Here is a 16,511-nt window from a genome sequence, read left to right on the forward strand (position 1 = left end):
CTCCATGGGACTAATAACCACCATCGCCCTGATCCAGCCCTTGCTGCCCCTTAGCAAATCTAGTCAGAGCCTTTGGTTCCACTGCACATCCCCCAAGCCAGCCGGGGCCCGTCAGGAGGTCCCAGTTCCCCTTTGTAACACTAGGGCAACCCTCGTCACCTCTCAAAAACCTGGAGTGAATGCAGTCGAATGCCCATCAGTTCTTGGGTAAAAACAAGTTGTACCAAAGTCAGGGTATTTGCAGCCTCCCTGTCACAGGAAAGTCTCTAATATCTGCAGTCCTTAGGAACTTACTGAAAGACACCACCTGTCTCTGCTTGCAAAACTCCTGTAACTGCTCGGGGGCTTCCACCCCTCCTTCCCACTGTCTCCTGCTCTTGGTCCTTGTCTAACTTTGCTGTATCCTGTGAACGTTAAACACACTGTCAGTCATTCTCTGTATACGTCCCCTGCCTTTCCACTTTGTGGCCTCAGCAAAACCTGGTTCTCCAGCAGCCTCCTGGTAGAGGCTGTTCTTTCCCATGCTCCACAGCTCATTGAGTAGGAAGGGTGGGGGCCCAGCCTCAGGGGAAGGGAGGGATGCTCCACATTCCCCACCGCAGCTTCCATCCTCGTCTCAAAGCTGATTTTCCTACGAGGGTCTCTACCTCTGGCCAAAGATATTCTCACCATTCTCATCACTCTCATTTACTTTTCTCCCAGTTACTTCCCTTCATTTATGAAAGACTTGAGGTGTCTCAGCTCACAGTAATCTCCTGCCCCCAATTTCCCTTCTGAACCCTTTAGAGGTTTCGGTGTTTTTACAGACAAGCCATTAAACACCTTCACTTTGTATTTCTTAACCCCAGTGACTTCCATCTCTGCATCTCTGTTCATCTCCAATGCCAGCTAACCACCGTACATCCTCTGTAACCATCCTACACATCATTCCTTCAAGATCTGCCAATTAGGGCTGCTCTGTCTACTCTTGGATACCCCGAGAATCCCAGTTTCTCGGGCCTCATCCGTCATTGTTTGTCTTTCCTCCCTACCTACCCAGTCTGAAACCCTTTATTGTTTCCTGTATTCATTCAGTGGAAAACATTATTCAGTCATGACAAACACTGGGTCTTACTCAAGGCTGCTCCAGCTGCTGTTATGTTCCAGCTGGTGCCTCGTGCCCTGAAAGTGCCATTCTGTGCCCCACTTAGTGGTCCACCCTGATCCCCATTGTCTTAGCTTCATGAAGCCGGGGGAAATTGAAAGAGCTTTCACCCAAAGGGCCTTGTTCCACTTGACTCTAAGTCCTCTAGGGTACCACTGGGTAATAGGGATTTTGTCCTGAAAACAATTACCAACGGAATAACGATAACCTAGCATCTTGTCCACCTTGGGAGCTCATCTCAGTGTCTATGCTTTGCACAAAACTCAGCAAGTCCAGGGCCTATTCAGCTGCCAGCACATCTCACACCTCTCCACACTGGAGTCAGACAAACTGGACTTTTCTCTCCCCAGCAAGACCACGTGAGAAGCAGGGGACCCCAGATTTATAATGAAGAGGACCTTGAAAACTCAGAAGACGACAGATGGGACTCTACTAGTCCAGCATATGGGGCTTTGACCATGACATTTTACTGGAATGAACTGGGGAGAGTTAGTTGCTCCCCAAACTGCAGAAAGACAATCTAGGTATTCTCAGATGTTCTCCCGGTATCCATCCTCAGTTCATGGCCACTCCCTTTACATATTTTCCCAGATAATCTCATTCTTCTCATTATTTCAATTACCTATCATGATAATGATGATTCACAAAAATCTTTGGGCCTTTGGTCAACATCCCACTTTGTATCCAACTGTATCCTCAACATCTTATTCCAGAGGAAATACAGACTCAGCATTTTTTAAAGTTCAAAGTGGCTTTTTGTTGTTGAGACAAAGTCTCGCTCTGTCGCCCAGGTTGGAGAGCAGTGGCACGATCTTGGCTCACTGCAACGTCCACCTCCCAGGTTCCAGGTTCAAACGATTCTTCTGCTTCAGTTTCCCAAGTAACTGGGATTACAGGCGCACACCACTGTACCTGGCTAATTGTTTGTATTTTTAGTAGAGACAGGGTTTCACCACATTGGCCAGGCTGGTCTTGAACTCCTGACCTCAGGTAATCCACCAGCCTCAGCCTCCCAAAGTGCTGGGATTACAAGTGTGAGCCACCATGCCCAGCCTTTTATGACCTGTGAGACTAGTGCCAAACAGCCTCTTTACTGATTCTCTTGTGTTCCGTATTGACCCTTTCAATTCAACCTATACGTAAATCCCACTAACTATAAGTATTTCTCCAAGCATGGTCTGTGGAGCTCTGGTATTGGCACCAAAACACCAGAGGTGTTTGTCAAAAATTCAGATAAATGGGGATTCAGTCTCTGAGGGTGGGCCAGGGAGGACGCACTTTTGAGATGCATCTTAACGCATTCTTAGGCACATGAAGCTTTGAGAGCTCTGGACCTACATGACCAAGTTCAAGTTTCTCGACACCTGATTGGAGGGCTTTGTGTACAGATAAAAAACACATTAAGCTGGAACTAACTTAGAAAATTATTTAATCATGGTTTCATTACTTCAAGTGTTTTGCAAATACTGGTGAAAAGGTCACTAGATGCGACAGTCATTCATCCTATAATTGTTACCTGTGGTGAGTCCTGAAGCTCTAAGTAATTCTGGGTGCAGTCTTGCGAGGTCAGCTGTAACGCCCACACAGTTATCTTGACCTGCTGATGTGGAGGGGCGTCAATGACCCAAGTACAGGTGGAAAATGGGACATCTGGGTCTGATGAATTGGGTGATGAAATATTTTGTGGGGTCCAAGTGGCATTGTATGTTCCACCACAAGGCACTGGGGAGGGAAGAAAAAGCAACACAGGAGACCTTTTATTCATGTCGCATCTCAGGCAATCTTTAAAATTCTGTCTTCCCTGCCTCCCACCCCAGAGGAGCTATATTTTCATCATTCTATTAAGAATTCAAGGTTTATATCCTTGACTAAAGATTGTATCAAATTTGTACTGCAGATTAAACATAGAGTAATTAACATGGTGTTTAGCAATTGACATTGAGTTTAGATAGTAATTGACATTGAGTTTAGTCATTAACATTGAAATTTCGATATAATAAGCGGGGCATTCTTTTCAGTACATAAATACATGTGTATTTCATAACTTATAAAAATGCTTCTATTTACTCACTGTCCATGATGGTGTATGTAGCATTAAATCCTTCCCTTTCTAATGTTAAGTCACTGACGAATTGAACCGTAAGGAAGTTACCAGAAGAGATGAAAGGAGCAGGAAGGGTGGAACCGCAAAACGTTCCAGCCAGGTTCGCATTTTCACTATCCCCATCGTATAACTGAGAAGAAAAACAATTCATTACTTCTCCATTATTTACAAAAGAGTTGCATATTTTACACTAAATTGGATGTGAAGTCACAGTAGGTCACGATTAAACATTTTACATTGATGTTCTTAGAGGTGGTTGTAACTTAGGAACAGAATTATAATTGGATTGATTATATTATGACTTTCAGCAAAGTAAAAACCTGGTACGATGTCTAACATTTTCTTCCTCTTTGGGAAAGTAATACATGATTTTAAAAAGGCTGTTATGAGAGTCCACTCACCCACTGCTACCTTAATCTCCACACTTACTAAGACTCTGGCCCCAGCTGCTCTGATCTCTTGCCTAGATGATCACTGGAGCCTCCCAGGAAGCCTCTGATTCTGCTCTTGTTGCTCTTTAGTCTGTTCTCAAAATGTCAGCCAGAGGATACTGTTAAAATGTAAGTTAGACCAGGTCACTGCTCTGCTGAAACCCTCCTATCTGCTTCCCATCCACTCAATAGAACAGCCAAAGCCATCACAATGGCCTTCTCTCCTCTCCCACCCCTCACCTTTCTGATCTAATTTCTTATTGTCTCCACTTTGTTCATTCCATGTTTTGGGCCAAACCAGGCATGCTTTTACTTCTTGGGTATGGCATTTGCTATTCGCTTTGCCTGGAATGCTCTTCCCTGCACATCCACATAGTTTGTTCTCGTACGTTCCTTCAGGTCTTTACTCACATATCCCCAATTCAGGCGGGCGTTGTGGTACACGCCTGTAATCCCAGCTACTCGGGAGGCTGAGGCAGGAGAATCGCTTGAATCTAGGAGGTGGAGGTTACAGTGAGCTGAGATGATGTCACTGCACTCCATCCTGGGTGACAGTGCAATACTGTCTCAAAAAAAAAAAAAGGTATCCCCAACTCAATAAGGCCTTCCTGATGCAAACTCTCCCAACATTCCCATTTCCTTTCCTGCTTGATTTTTCTCCACATAAGTGTTATCTTCTATATACTACATATTTAGCTTTTTTTTTTTTTTTTTTTTGATACAAGGTCTCACTCTGTTGCCCAGGCTGGAGTGCAGTGCTGCAATCACAGCTCACTGCAACTTTGAACTTCTGGGCTCAAGTGATCCTCCCACCTCAGCCTCCCAAGTACCTGGGACTACAGGTGCACACCACCACGCCTAGCTAATTAAAAAAATTTTTAGAGATGGGGTCTTGTTATGTCGTCCAGGCTAAACTTGCTTATTTCATTGTCTTTCCCTCTGAAGAGAATACAAGTTCCATGAATGCACAGATTTCTTTTCTGCTCGCTGCCATGTTCCCAGTTTTTAGAAAAGTGTCTGCACATGAGAGGAACTCAATAAAAATCTAATAAATAAGCAAGTACTTTGATTCCTCTCTCCCACTAGCCCTCCCAAAACTGTTCTCCCCGAGCCATCTTTACCTCAATGTTTCAAGCCTACAACTTTAGTCATCTCTGATTCCTCTCTCTCTCTCTTCACTCCACAACCAATCCATTCTACCTTCAAAATATATCCCAGAGGGCTCCACCTCCAGGTGACCACCATCGTCCTTCACCTGTTCCCACTGAAACATCTTAATAGACCTAATTCCGGAGCAGGCATAGTGTTCTCCACTGAACTGCCTGCATGTCTGCAAACTCCAATGAGATGATGCTCCTGCTCTGTCTAAAATGCTCCAGCAGATCCCCGTTGCACCTAAAGTAAAATTCCAGCTCCTTCCCACGGTCTGCAAGCCCCAGCTGCTCTGGCCTGTGCCTCCTTCCTGGGCCACCCGCACCTCACGACTGGCTGCACTTCCTTCATCCCAGGAGGAGGACTGCCCACGGCCCTGCTCCTGCGGCTCTTCCTTCTTCAGCTGAAACTGAGTCCGCACAGCTAAGGACTCCCTGTCATGGGCCCTCATCTCACATGTCACCTCTTCAGAGAAGCCAATGCTATTGAATGTTGCCCTCTCCCAGCGTCATCCTGTTTTATTTTCCTATTATAATCAAAACTGATCTTATTTATTGTTTATTTGCTTTGTCCAGTCTCTTTCCCAACAAGGATGTAAGTCCCACGGGTGGGGAGATGGAGACTCTGTCTGACTTCTTCATTGTAGTGTTGCCAGCACCCAGGACAATTTCGAGCCATGGCATCCTTTTAGAAACATCCATTGAAATAGTGGGTACTTGGATTTCTCTCAAATACATAACTAGAAAACATTTTCTTCTGAGTAATCTTCATTGTATTTCTAAAATGAGTATCTGTGTGTATCTAACTCCAAATATTAAATTCGTAACAGAGCTATGATGTGTTCAAGGCCCCAGAACAGCCAAGACCATGACCACTGACATTGTTCTAAAGCGCTAGGATTATATGACAGGAATGACAAAAACCCGTCATTGCAAAAGAAAAAGAAATGCACCACTAGATGGCACTGTCTTTCCAACTTAAACATGGTATTAGTCACTTCAGAATCAGATGAAACTCGCTTTCCTAATCTTCACCCCTTTGTTTCATGAAAGAACACATTTGCCAAGTTTTAGGTTATGCACTTTTTCCGGTAAACAAGTTAAAATTTCATAATAATCATTGCTGTCTTTATGATCACATTTATATTAGCAAGCATTTTTATTCTGGGACCTATGTGCCAGGCCTCTGTGCTAGATCCTATGCATACGAGGATGTATAAAGCCCTTTCTAGACCTTCAAGACATAAGACTCTCTCATGAACAAAGGAGAGTAAAGGTCTACAAATTAAATATACAGATACATATATTTGTGTATATATGCACATATACTATATATACACATAAATATGTGTGTATATAAATTATATACAAAATAGAGAAAAATAAGTGCTACAATAAAAGAATGGGAGTGTATCATGAGAACCCACTTGATGGAGACAGACATTTGGGTTGGTCCTTAAATGTAAGTACAGACCTTCCAGACCTGCCGTGCACGGTGGCTAATGCCTGTAATCCCACCACTTTGGGAGGTCGAGGCAGGTGAGTGACCTGAGGTCGGGAGTTAGAGACCAGTCTGACCAACATGGAGAAGCCCCGTCTCTATTAAAAATACAAAATTAGCCAGACATGGTGGCGCATGCCTCTAATCCCAGCTACTCGGGAGGCTGAGGCAGGAGAATTGCTTGAACCTGGGAGGCAGAGTGAGCCAAGATTGCACCACTGCATTCCAGCATGGGCAAGAAGAGCGAAACTGTCTCAAAAAAAACAAAACAAAAAAAACCTTCCAGACCTACAAAACAGGAAGGGTATCCCCGCCAGACAGACATGAATGCCAGGCCATGGAAGTGTGAAATGCATGGCATGTGTCAACAACTTCTGACCCCCTTCACTGGGACTGGAGGCTAGGGTGAGAGAACAGGAGAAATGACGAAGTCCAACAAACAAAGCTGTGAAGTTCCATACATTTCATCCAAGGAGTCCGGATCTGATCCTACATGATGTGAGATCGGATTTGGGTTTTACATGGATAACTGGTAAATGTGAAGGAAGGTAGGAGGCAGAAGCCAGGGCTGGATGGAAGGAAATGACATATACGCCTGGCCCCAAGCTGGTCTTGTGTTAGTTCATTCATTGCCACAGTAAGATTTCTCCTAAGTGAGTTGAAATAGCTTGTGGCCTCGGGATAACCGACATAGGAGGCTCTAAACTCCTGTGCGTCAAGTCCAAGATCTCTATCTGCTCTGTTGTTCTCTGATAACACTAAATCTCTGCTACAGACTTTTGCCAGGTTGCCCTACAGTGCGTTGCGGGGTCCCCTATCCAATGATGAAGAGGGGGAATCATATATAAACTGGGATATAAATGGTGCCTTTAGGATCTACACCAGTATAAGCAGCTACGGGCCACATTCTGGGAGCATACATTTCCTGGCACAAATGCGATGGACCTGGAGCTTGAATTATATTCTAACTCTTGTGGATGTGGGTAAGTGCTGAGAAGAATGTTATATTTTCTCAACTTTTAGAACTCTGATAGTTTTAGAATCTGCTAAAGAGCTGGGAGCATACATTTCCTGGTACAACTGCAATGGACCTGGAGCTTGAATTACATTCTAAGTCTTGCAGATGAGAAGAATGTTATATTTTCTCAACTTTCAGAACTCTGATAGTTTTAGAATCTGCTAAAGATCCTGAAGGCATTGTACAAATAATTTAGTGGCAGGCAGGCTCTGCTATGACCATGGCAAAATCCCACACTTCACCCAGCTATTGACTTGAGCAGTTAGAAAAACTGGGAAAGAAAATTTTTGGATTTTAATTTCTATGAACTTTTAATGCACAAGCACAATAGACTTTGATCTTGGACTATAATTCTTTTCAAATGTAATAATTTCATACATTAATATCCTTAGGACTTTATCTTTTAATCTTTTCCTGGGAACTTGATCACAAGAGGATTTTGATATTCTTCCTGGGAGCAGAATCTTAGAATATCTTCATGAATTCTTTGATCTTATGGCAGAACCACTGCTGGGATCTGCTGGGCAACACTCCAGGGCATAATTTAGTATGGGAAGAAGAATAGAGAGTGACTTTTCAGGTTTGGGGCTAAACTCTGACCCATTTTGAAATCTTTTGGAGAAAGAAAAGTTATACTAGTTCCAGACGTCTGGGAAAAAGCCACAAAGAAGCAATGATTAGAATCAGCTCTACAAGAGAAGGAGTTTTCCTAGTATTGTTTTCTAAAATCTCAATGTTCTTTTCTAGTTCTTGGAGCAATGTCTAGAATATAGTAGGTATGCTAATTAACACTGATTGAATGAAAGAATGAATGAATGGTAGGTATGACCTGTGGACAGGAATGTGATGCCTTCCATAGACTGCTGATCCTCTCCCCAAAGATGGACAGCCCCTCCTCAGCTCCAGTGTCTGACACAGACTGAATGGTTAAGCCCGGTGCATTAAGTTAGACCTTCTCAATGAGGTCAGTACCACCCCGGAGGGAGTGCTTTGCACAAGTGTGGTGGTTTTGGGGTCATCACTATAATTTGGGGCTATAACGGACACTTAGTAATTCACAGGACAGTTTAGCAAAGTGAAAACTTATGTCCCACATAACTTTTGAATGACCTGTCAAACATTTGTGTAAAAAAAAACCAAAAACTTGTTTATAATTATTTGATCCCAGAACCTAAATCCATTTTATATATAAACACAAAATATTTTTGCACAATTTTGATATGCACCAAATTTCCAGAAATGCAATTATTGTGTAAGCTGAGGGCAGACTATACTTTGGTTTAGAAATGTTTGAGTTTTTCCACCATTTTGGAAACTCACGTTGCAGATGGTGATGCTGCTATTGGCATGTGGGCTGAAAATATAACCCACCCGTATTTGTTTAAATTTATACTTTTTATTCACCACCATTCTATATATAAAAGGAATCTATTTTATTATGTGATTTTGTGTAGCAGTGTTAGAGTATTTACATACGCGAAGACACACTATTTTATATATTTTCCTTTTATTTCTCCTTTTCATTGCCTTTAGGATAGGATAGTGATTTGTTTTTTTTTTTTTTTTTTTTTTTTTTTTTTTTTTGAGATGGAGTCTTGCTTTGTCACCCAGGCTGGAGTGCAATGGCTTGCTCTTGGCTCACTGCAACCTCTGCCTCCTGGGTTCAAGCGATTCCCCTGCCTCAGCCTCCTGAGTAGCTGAGATTACAGGCACCCGCCACCATGCCCAGCTAATTTTGTATTTTAGTAGAGACAGGGTTTCACCATATTGGTCAGGCTGGTCTTGAACTCCTGACCTCAGGTGATCTGCCTGCCTCAGCCTCCCAAAGTGCTGGGATTACAGGAGTGAGCCACTGCACCCAGAAGTATAGTGATTTTTTGAAATTACATTATGGGTAGTTTATACCATAGATGACATTCACTTCAGGTGGGAAAGGAAGCATTACAGAATATTGGCTATGAAAAGGGGCAGTGACACCTGTAATTCCAGCACTTTGGGAGGCCAAGGTAGGTGGATCGCCTGAGGTCAGGAGTTTGAGACGAGCCTGGCCAACATGGTGAAACCCCATCTCTAATAAAAATACAAAAATTAGCTGGGCATGGTGGCGCGTATCTGTGATCCCAGCAACTTGGGAGGCTGAGGCAGGAGAAGCACTTGAACTCAGGAGGCAGAGGTTGCAGTGAGCCAATATCGCACCATTGCACTTGAGCCTGGGTGACAAGAGAGAAATTTCATCTCAATAAAAAAAGAAAAAGAGAAAGAAAAGGGATACTGGTGGGGTTGAGGGAAAACTGGGCAATGTTAGGATGAGGACATCTCTCTGCTGGTTCCATATTTCCTGGCAGAAAAAGTCAGCTAGGTTCATGCTCCTCTCAATTTTGTAAAGGATAACAAAAAGGAGTGAGTTTCTCTTCATTTTGTAAATCCCAGCTCAGCCATCCCCCTCTAGAAAGCCTCTCCTGAACCCCAAAACACAACCAATCAGAGCCTCTTCTGCTCTGCCCTTCTATGTTGTTTCTATTTATGATCTTGGTCATATTATACAACATGTTATACAACGTGACAAAAATGTCCATTATTTAAATGTATTTTATTTGTACTTTAAATGTAATTATTTAAATGTATATTATTTGCTTACCTGTCAGTCTCCTACACTTTACCAGTAGCTCCTCAAGGAGCTTGAACTCTTCAAGATATGACTTTAACTGTCTACATCTCCAGTGATGCTGGTACAGGGTCTGGCACATACCCTTGCCAACTAACTCTTTCTGCAATGGATATGATGTGGATTGCGACAGAGACCGCTCAGTGACATGCACAATTCACTAGGTGATTCAGTTACTGTAATTACTCTCTAAGTCAACCCTTTCACAAGCATGATAGAATTATTAATGAATAATGGAACTGGTATGATTTTACTTGTATTATCTACCACAGAGTTCAGTTAAATTAGCTTTTCTAATAAGTGATTTGATTATAATCTCTAAAACAAATCTAAAAGTATTCAAATGTCCCATTTTCACAGAAAATCTCTTTAATAAAGAAAGCTCCACGCTCCACATTCCACGGGCTATTCTTTGATCTGCCAGTTAACTGGTAGTTGGAAATGTTGCCAATTGAAGGAAATTGCTTTTCCAAAGGGGAAAACAAGAATAGTGCTGAACAGAATTTATTTGAAAAAAACGGTATTTTATTTTGAAGCAAGAAAATAACTCCTTGTTTTTGATATTGCAGTTTCTGACCTGAATGAATTGCAGACATTCAGAAAATGACAAGCTGTTTTGATGATATTATCAAATCACACTCCATAAAAATGGATCTTAAGAGTAAATCCAATCAACTCTTCCAGCAGGGCCATACTCAAAACATTCTATAAGAATTTAAAATTGTAATTATATATGCAAATCCATTATTTTAGTTTTAAGAAAAGAAATTCCATAGTGCCCATGCCTATTTGGAATTACTCCAAGGGGGGAAAATAGGGAGGTAAATTTATTTACAATTTATGTCAGGTACAGTGCTAAACGCTCTGGTACACATAATTTTAATCCTCAAAACTGCCTTTCACGTTAGGTACTATTATGTGATTTAAAGAAAAATAGATGAAATGATGAGGAATTGGGAAGATTAGGAAATTTGTCTGACAGCAAAATTGGGTTAGAGTTCTCATACCATCTGTCTCTAAACCTTATTACCTTTTTGTAAAACCAGGGGAGCTCTCAACAGTTTTGAATTCAGCTTTAGGACTGCTCTAGTCATTTTGGTCTCTCCCAGTCTTTTTTTTTTTTTTCCCGAAAGTATCTTACTCTGTTGCCCAGGCTGGAGTGCAGTGATGTAATTACGACTCACTGCAGCTTCTACCTCCTGGGTCCAGGGGATCCTTCCACCTCAGTCTCCCGAGAAGCTGGTACCATAGGTGCACACCACCACACCCAGATAATTTTTTTGTATTTTTTGTAGAGACAGGGTCTCACTCTGTTGCCAGGGCTTGTCTCAAACTTCTGAGCTCAAGCAACCAGCCGACCTCTGCCTCCCAAAGTGCTGAGATTACAGATGTTGAGTCACCGCACCCGGCCAGCCAGGTCTCATTTTAGGAAAGGAGAATTCAACCGGAATTGACATTCCTTGCTATCTTTAGTCTTTCATGAACTCCTCTGATCCAGCTTCTGTGCCAATACTTAATTAAAATGGTTGTCATCCAGAGCGATGAGGCTGTTCTTCATCTCTTCCTTTCTTGGCCTCTACTTTACAATTTAATTGTATTGACCATCCATGCCTTGTAAAAGAACCTTCCTGCCCCTTGACTTCAGGGATACTACACTTTTCTTGGTCTTCACATTTATTTTTTCATGACACATCTGTTTCTTTTCCTGCCCCTTTTGCCTTGTCCAACTGCCTCCTTGGATACCTTTCCTGGAGCTGAGAGCCTGACTCTGGAATCCATGCAGACTCCCTCTAAGAAAGCATCCTTTCTCCTGATGGAAGGAAGGCTCTTTGCTGCATCCTCTCTATTCATGGAGCTGTCTTCTCACTGGAGCCCCATTCCATTCTCTGCCCACTGCAGTGTCACTTGTCTGTTTTGCTCTCACCAAAACCACACTGTTATTTTTCTGGTCTCTCAACCTTAGCCCTTTTCAGAGTAAAAACATAAGCATATAATTAAGTGCTCAAATGGGTATTCCTTCCACACATTTTCCTTCCTTTTCTTTTAAACTAATTTTCTTTAAAGTTTATTGCAATCCTGGAACTTAAGTTTATCTTGCACCCCTCTTGCCATTGCTGCCATGGCTGCACCCCTGATCGACCTCCTCACCTAGAAAGGACCTCTCTCTGGAGCCCTCCCAGCCTCCTCTCCTTCCAGGTCCCACAGTTACTGATTTCAGGTTAGTCTTCCCCAGCTACTGCTCTTATCACATCACTCATTGGAAAACCTTCAACCACTCCTTATTTTCAGCCACACAAAGTCTAAAGTCATTAGTTTGACTTTCAGGATCCTTTGTAATCTTGGTATTTCTTTACATAGGCCATCTTATTTCTTGCTACTCTTTAGCACTATTCCGCTTCAATAGAGCCAGCCTCTTTACTCTTTCAAGAACATGCACATATCAAGTTCTATGACTTTTTGAAAATGTTCACCTTGCCTGAATTCTCTCCTGTCTTAAGTTTTCCCTCGCTCTATCAAGTCTTTCTTGATCATGCCAGAACTTCATGAACTTTCTTTCCTTTTAAGCTTGCACATTGCTTCAAGCCTGCGTCAAATGCATTCATTAGCGCTTAAATGCTGACTCTCCTGAACTGTGCATTCTTAATTTGCATGTGTCATCCCATAATTTTCTAATCAGACTTAAGATCCTCATAAATAGAAATCTTGCCATACTTTTTATTTTTCCCCTGAGAGTGCAGTAGTAAACATTGATTGATGCTACTTAACACTTGTAATCTGAACCCATATAACCTGATAGGTATAATAATTTATATTAAAGTCATTAACAATTGTACAGAAGTTTCTTGATTTACTTTCTTATTTTATTTATTTATGTTTTTGAGATGGACTCTTGCTCTGTCACCCCGGCTGGAGTGCAGTGGCGAGATCTCAGCTCACTGCAACCTCCACCTACCAGGTTCAAATGATTCTCCTGCCTCAGCCTCCCGAGTAGCTAGGATTACAGGCACCTGCCACCATGCCCAGCTAACTTTTTGTATTTTTAGTCGAGACAGGGTTTCACCATGTTGGCTAGGCTGGTCTCAAATTCCTGGCCTCAAGTGATCTGCCCACCTTGGCCTCCCAAAGTGCTGGAGTTACAGGCGTGAGCCACTGTGCCCAGCCTTGATTTATCTTTAATGGGATTTCAGAACCATTTTAATATCTAAACATAATGTGATAAGCAAATCTATAAGCCTAAGAAATAGACAAATTAAGAGGTGATTATTTGTGTCACTGACATTGTTTATTTCAGGATTTGCCAAAGCTCCTTTGAGTATCTCTCTCCAGAAAACCAACCTTCCCACAGATCGTCTCTTGCAAGACACTGATGAACAGGAGATTTAAATGCTAATATTAGAAGCCAGTCACACAAAATATTTGAGTCACCCATATTAAAGATTAACTTGATATGAAGATAGAGCATCTATAATATTAAATGTTGCATCACTGGAGTATAGGTCATTTTAAAAAGCAGTAGTACCTGTACTCACAATTTTCAGGACTTCCTGTAATGATATAAACAGGAACACACTATATTAGAGTCTGGGATGAGTAGACTCTGTTAAAAAAACAAAACAGGCTTACCTTTACATAATCATAAAGGCATCTTTGCCTAGTACTTGCTGCCTCCAGAGCAAATGTATTGAAGGTGAGGTGAATTACTTTGTTTACAGGTGCAATTATGATCCATACACAGTTTAAATTCTTGTCATATATTCCATTCGAATCAGAATCAGGAGAGGCAAAGGTGTTATTCAAGGCTGTCAGATAACCACCACATCCTTGCTGAGGCCCTGCATTAAAACAAAGACACATTACTATGCAGACCGAACAGAACAGACCTTACATTGTACATGGAGCGTTTTTAAAAAGAACATAGTTTCCATTTTCTGTCACACTCTGAGAACATGATCAGATCATTCCCTCCTGGGCTCCCTCCTTTCCTCCCTCCCTCCTTTCTTTTCTTCCTTCCTTCTCCCCACCCCGCCCGGTCCCTTCCCCCCCCATCTTTCCTTCCCTCCCTCCATCTTTCCCTCCCTCGCTCTTTGCTTCCATAGCAGAGCCTTCAGGTGTCTCCTTCTTACTCAGAGTTGCTGAAAGAAGTGGAAAAACACGTGGGGCTCTATATACGTTTTGGGGATTGCTGATGTGATTTATTGAAGATTTTCGTAGCCTTGAAAAATTCAATTTTATACAAAATCAAGTATTTTGCATAATAAAACTGGTAGAAAATGTGCATATGTTTTACTTTTATGTTCCGCTTTTATGAACACTGTCAGACTGAAAACCGAATTTATGAAGAATTTACCCAACACACCAAGAAAATTGCTGCCAAGAAATCTTGTATTTACACAGTGTGATAGGAAGAGGCTGAGAGGCATTTAACACTGCAGTCCAGTTTATATTCAGCCACACTCTATATTTAACTTTTTCTTTTCCAAAACACGAGAAGCTAAAGGAAAAAATCTTTGTAGAAGAAAAAGGCCTTCTTTGAGATGAAAATTTTATAATTCAGAATAAAACTACAAAGGAGAGATAAAGAATAATCTCAAGACGATTAAACGGTCTACCATAAAAGAATACCAAAAAAAATCCTCAGAACATAAGATTTAGTTTTGTCTACTCCATGGCCTAAGCAGATAGCTCAGAAATGATTTCAGAAGAGCATAAAGGGATGAACAATTTATTGACAATTTTGAAAGCAATGGTGAGGATGAAATAAGCTCAGAATAGCCCTAGTAGGAATAGGGATTAAATTGGTGCTGAAAGTCGTGTCTGTAAAGCTTGCATTCTACACAAACATAGGTCATGGCTAGTTCCAGAGTTAAACTTCACTGGGATTGGCCTTCGGTCTTATTTTTCTCATTCCATTTTCTGCTCACAGCGAAAGGACTGCTTTCAACATTAGGGGGCGCTAAGATTTTGTACTTGGACCTTGGCAGGAAACATAAACAATGGTGGCTCTCCTCAACTCTGTCTGTGAACCCAATGGATGGCAACCGTGCAGGGTGATTTTTGTTACAGGTACATTACTTAGTAGGTCAGGCTTGGCCTGTCCATAGCTTCTAAGTCAGGCGAAACCATAGAGTATTTGCACAGTCAGACATTTCCTGAAGTTGAAATGCTTCCAAAGGCCCAGTTCCTGATAAATTCACAGAGGGCATCTAGGACAAAATTATTCTGAAATGTAAGCAATACGCAGTGCTTCACCACACATGGCTAATGATTCTGCTCATCTGAAAGGGGCCTGCAAACTAAAGAGAGAGTTGGAGTTTGTGGAGTTTGAGCAGCTTTGATTTCAGTGTGAACTGACTGTTACTTAAGGAAACCACTTAAGCCTATTGACATGCATAGTACAGAAGAACAATGACTGAGGGTGTGAATGGATTGATACACTTATTTACTACATATTGTTTAATATTCAAGAAACTATATTTAGTATTTAAGTAGAAAAGGATAAATGATAGTCCATTAGTAGTGATAAGACATAGATAAGTAATGATGACACAATTTAGAAAATGACAGGTTCAGTAAAAGAGGCAGAAAAGTCTTACATCTTGCAAAAAGATGAAGATTACTTTGGGCTACGAGGATCTCCACTGTTCCAAGGAGGTGACTTGGATCTGGGTCTTGAAGCATAAATAGAATAAAACCATGTAGAAATGGAATTGGCATTGGCAATTCCAGTCTGAAAGAATCTTATGATCCAAGGCTAAATGGGCAAGAATTTACATTATATGCATGGGCAAGCATAACTCTGAGAAAACAACAGGGCACGTGAAGGAGAATAATGAGAACTAGGATTTGGGAAAACAAGATGGGGTCTTCTATAGAGGGCCTCCAATGCTGGATTATACAGAGTTTGACTGTCAGACTGTGTTCTGTGGTTAATGGGATCCATTTGAATGATTTTTAATCAAAGAAGTGGTAGAATCAGGATGTACTTGCTAATCAAGTCTTATCTAAAAATTGATCCAGAACCAGCATTTCACAAGTAAGGGAACGGGACTGAAGGAGATGAGACCAGGTGAAAGGACATTGCTGTAGTGAGGGCTGCAGGTAGGAGTGCTGAAGAGTTGGAGGTAGGTAGACAGGAAAAATGCTGTTGCTGGGCATTATTCTATTAATACATCAGCTTCAAAAACTAAATGTTATTTATAAACATTCAAGCTATATATTTTATCACTACTTGTTTATTAATTGTTACTAATAAGTTCATAAGGGCAAGATGGCAATTGCACTTGGGCACAGTGAATGCCATTACACACACTTATTATGTAGTACTACTGCTATGACTAATGCCATAAGGCAGCACACCCGCATTCCAGGGAACCCGAAACAAGTATCCTAAATCACTGATGTGTTTGCCATGGATTGAGTGGTAGATAGGCTGATCCTTCCTTCCTTCCTTCCTTCCTTCCTTCCTTCCTTCCTTCCTTCCTTCCTTCCTTCCTTCC

General features: G+C 41.7%; 1 protein-coding gene across 1 annotated transcript in view; it reads right to left on the minus strand.

The window, feature by feature from the left end:
• The window catches only part of CUBN (cubilin), a 331,095-nt gene that overhangs the window by 12,824 nt on the left and 301,760 nt on the right, over window positions 1-16,511 (minus strand). Inside the window, 3 exon segments of the mRNA XM_017869190.1 lie at window positions 2,661-2,866; window positions 3,216-3,378; window positions 13,639-13,847. Coding sequence (XP_017724679.1) covers window positions 2,661-2,866; window positions 3,216-3,378; window positions 13,639-13,847 — 578 coding nt within the window.

This window comes from Rhinopithecus bieti, unplaced genomic scaffold (assembly GCF_001698545.2).
Source record: "Rhinopithecus bieti isolate Rb0 unplaced genomic scaffold, ASM169854v2 scaffold_3043, whole genome shotgun sequence".
Taxonomy (NCBI): Eukaryota; Metazoa; Chordata; class Mammalia; order Primates; family Cercopithecidae; genus Rhinopithecus; species Rhinopithecus bieti.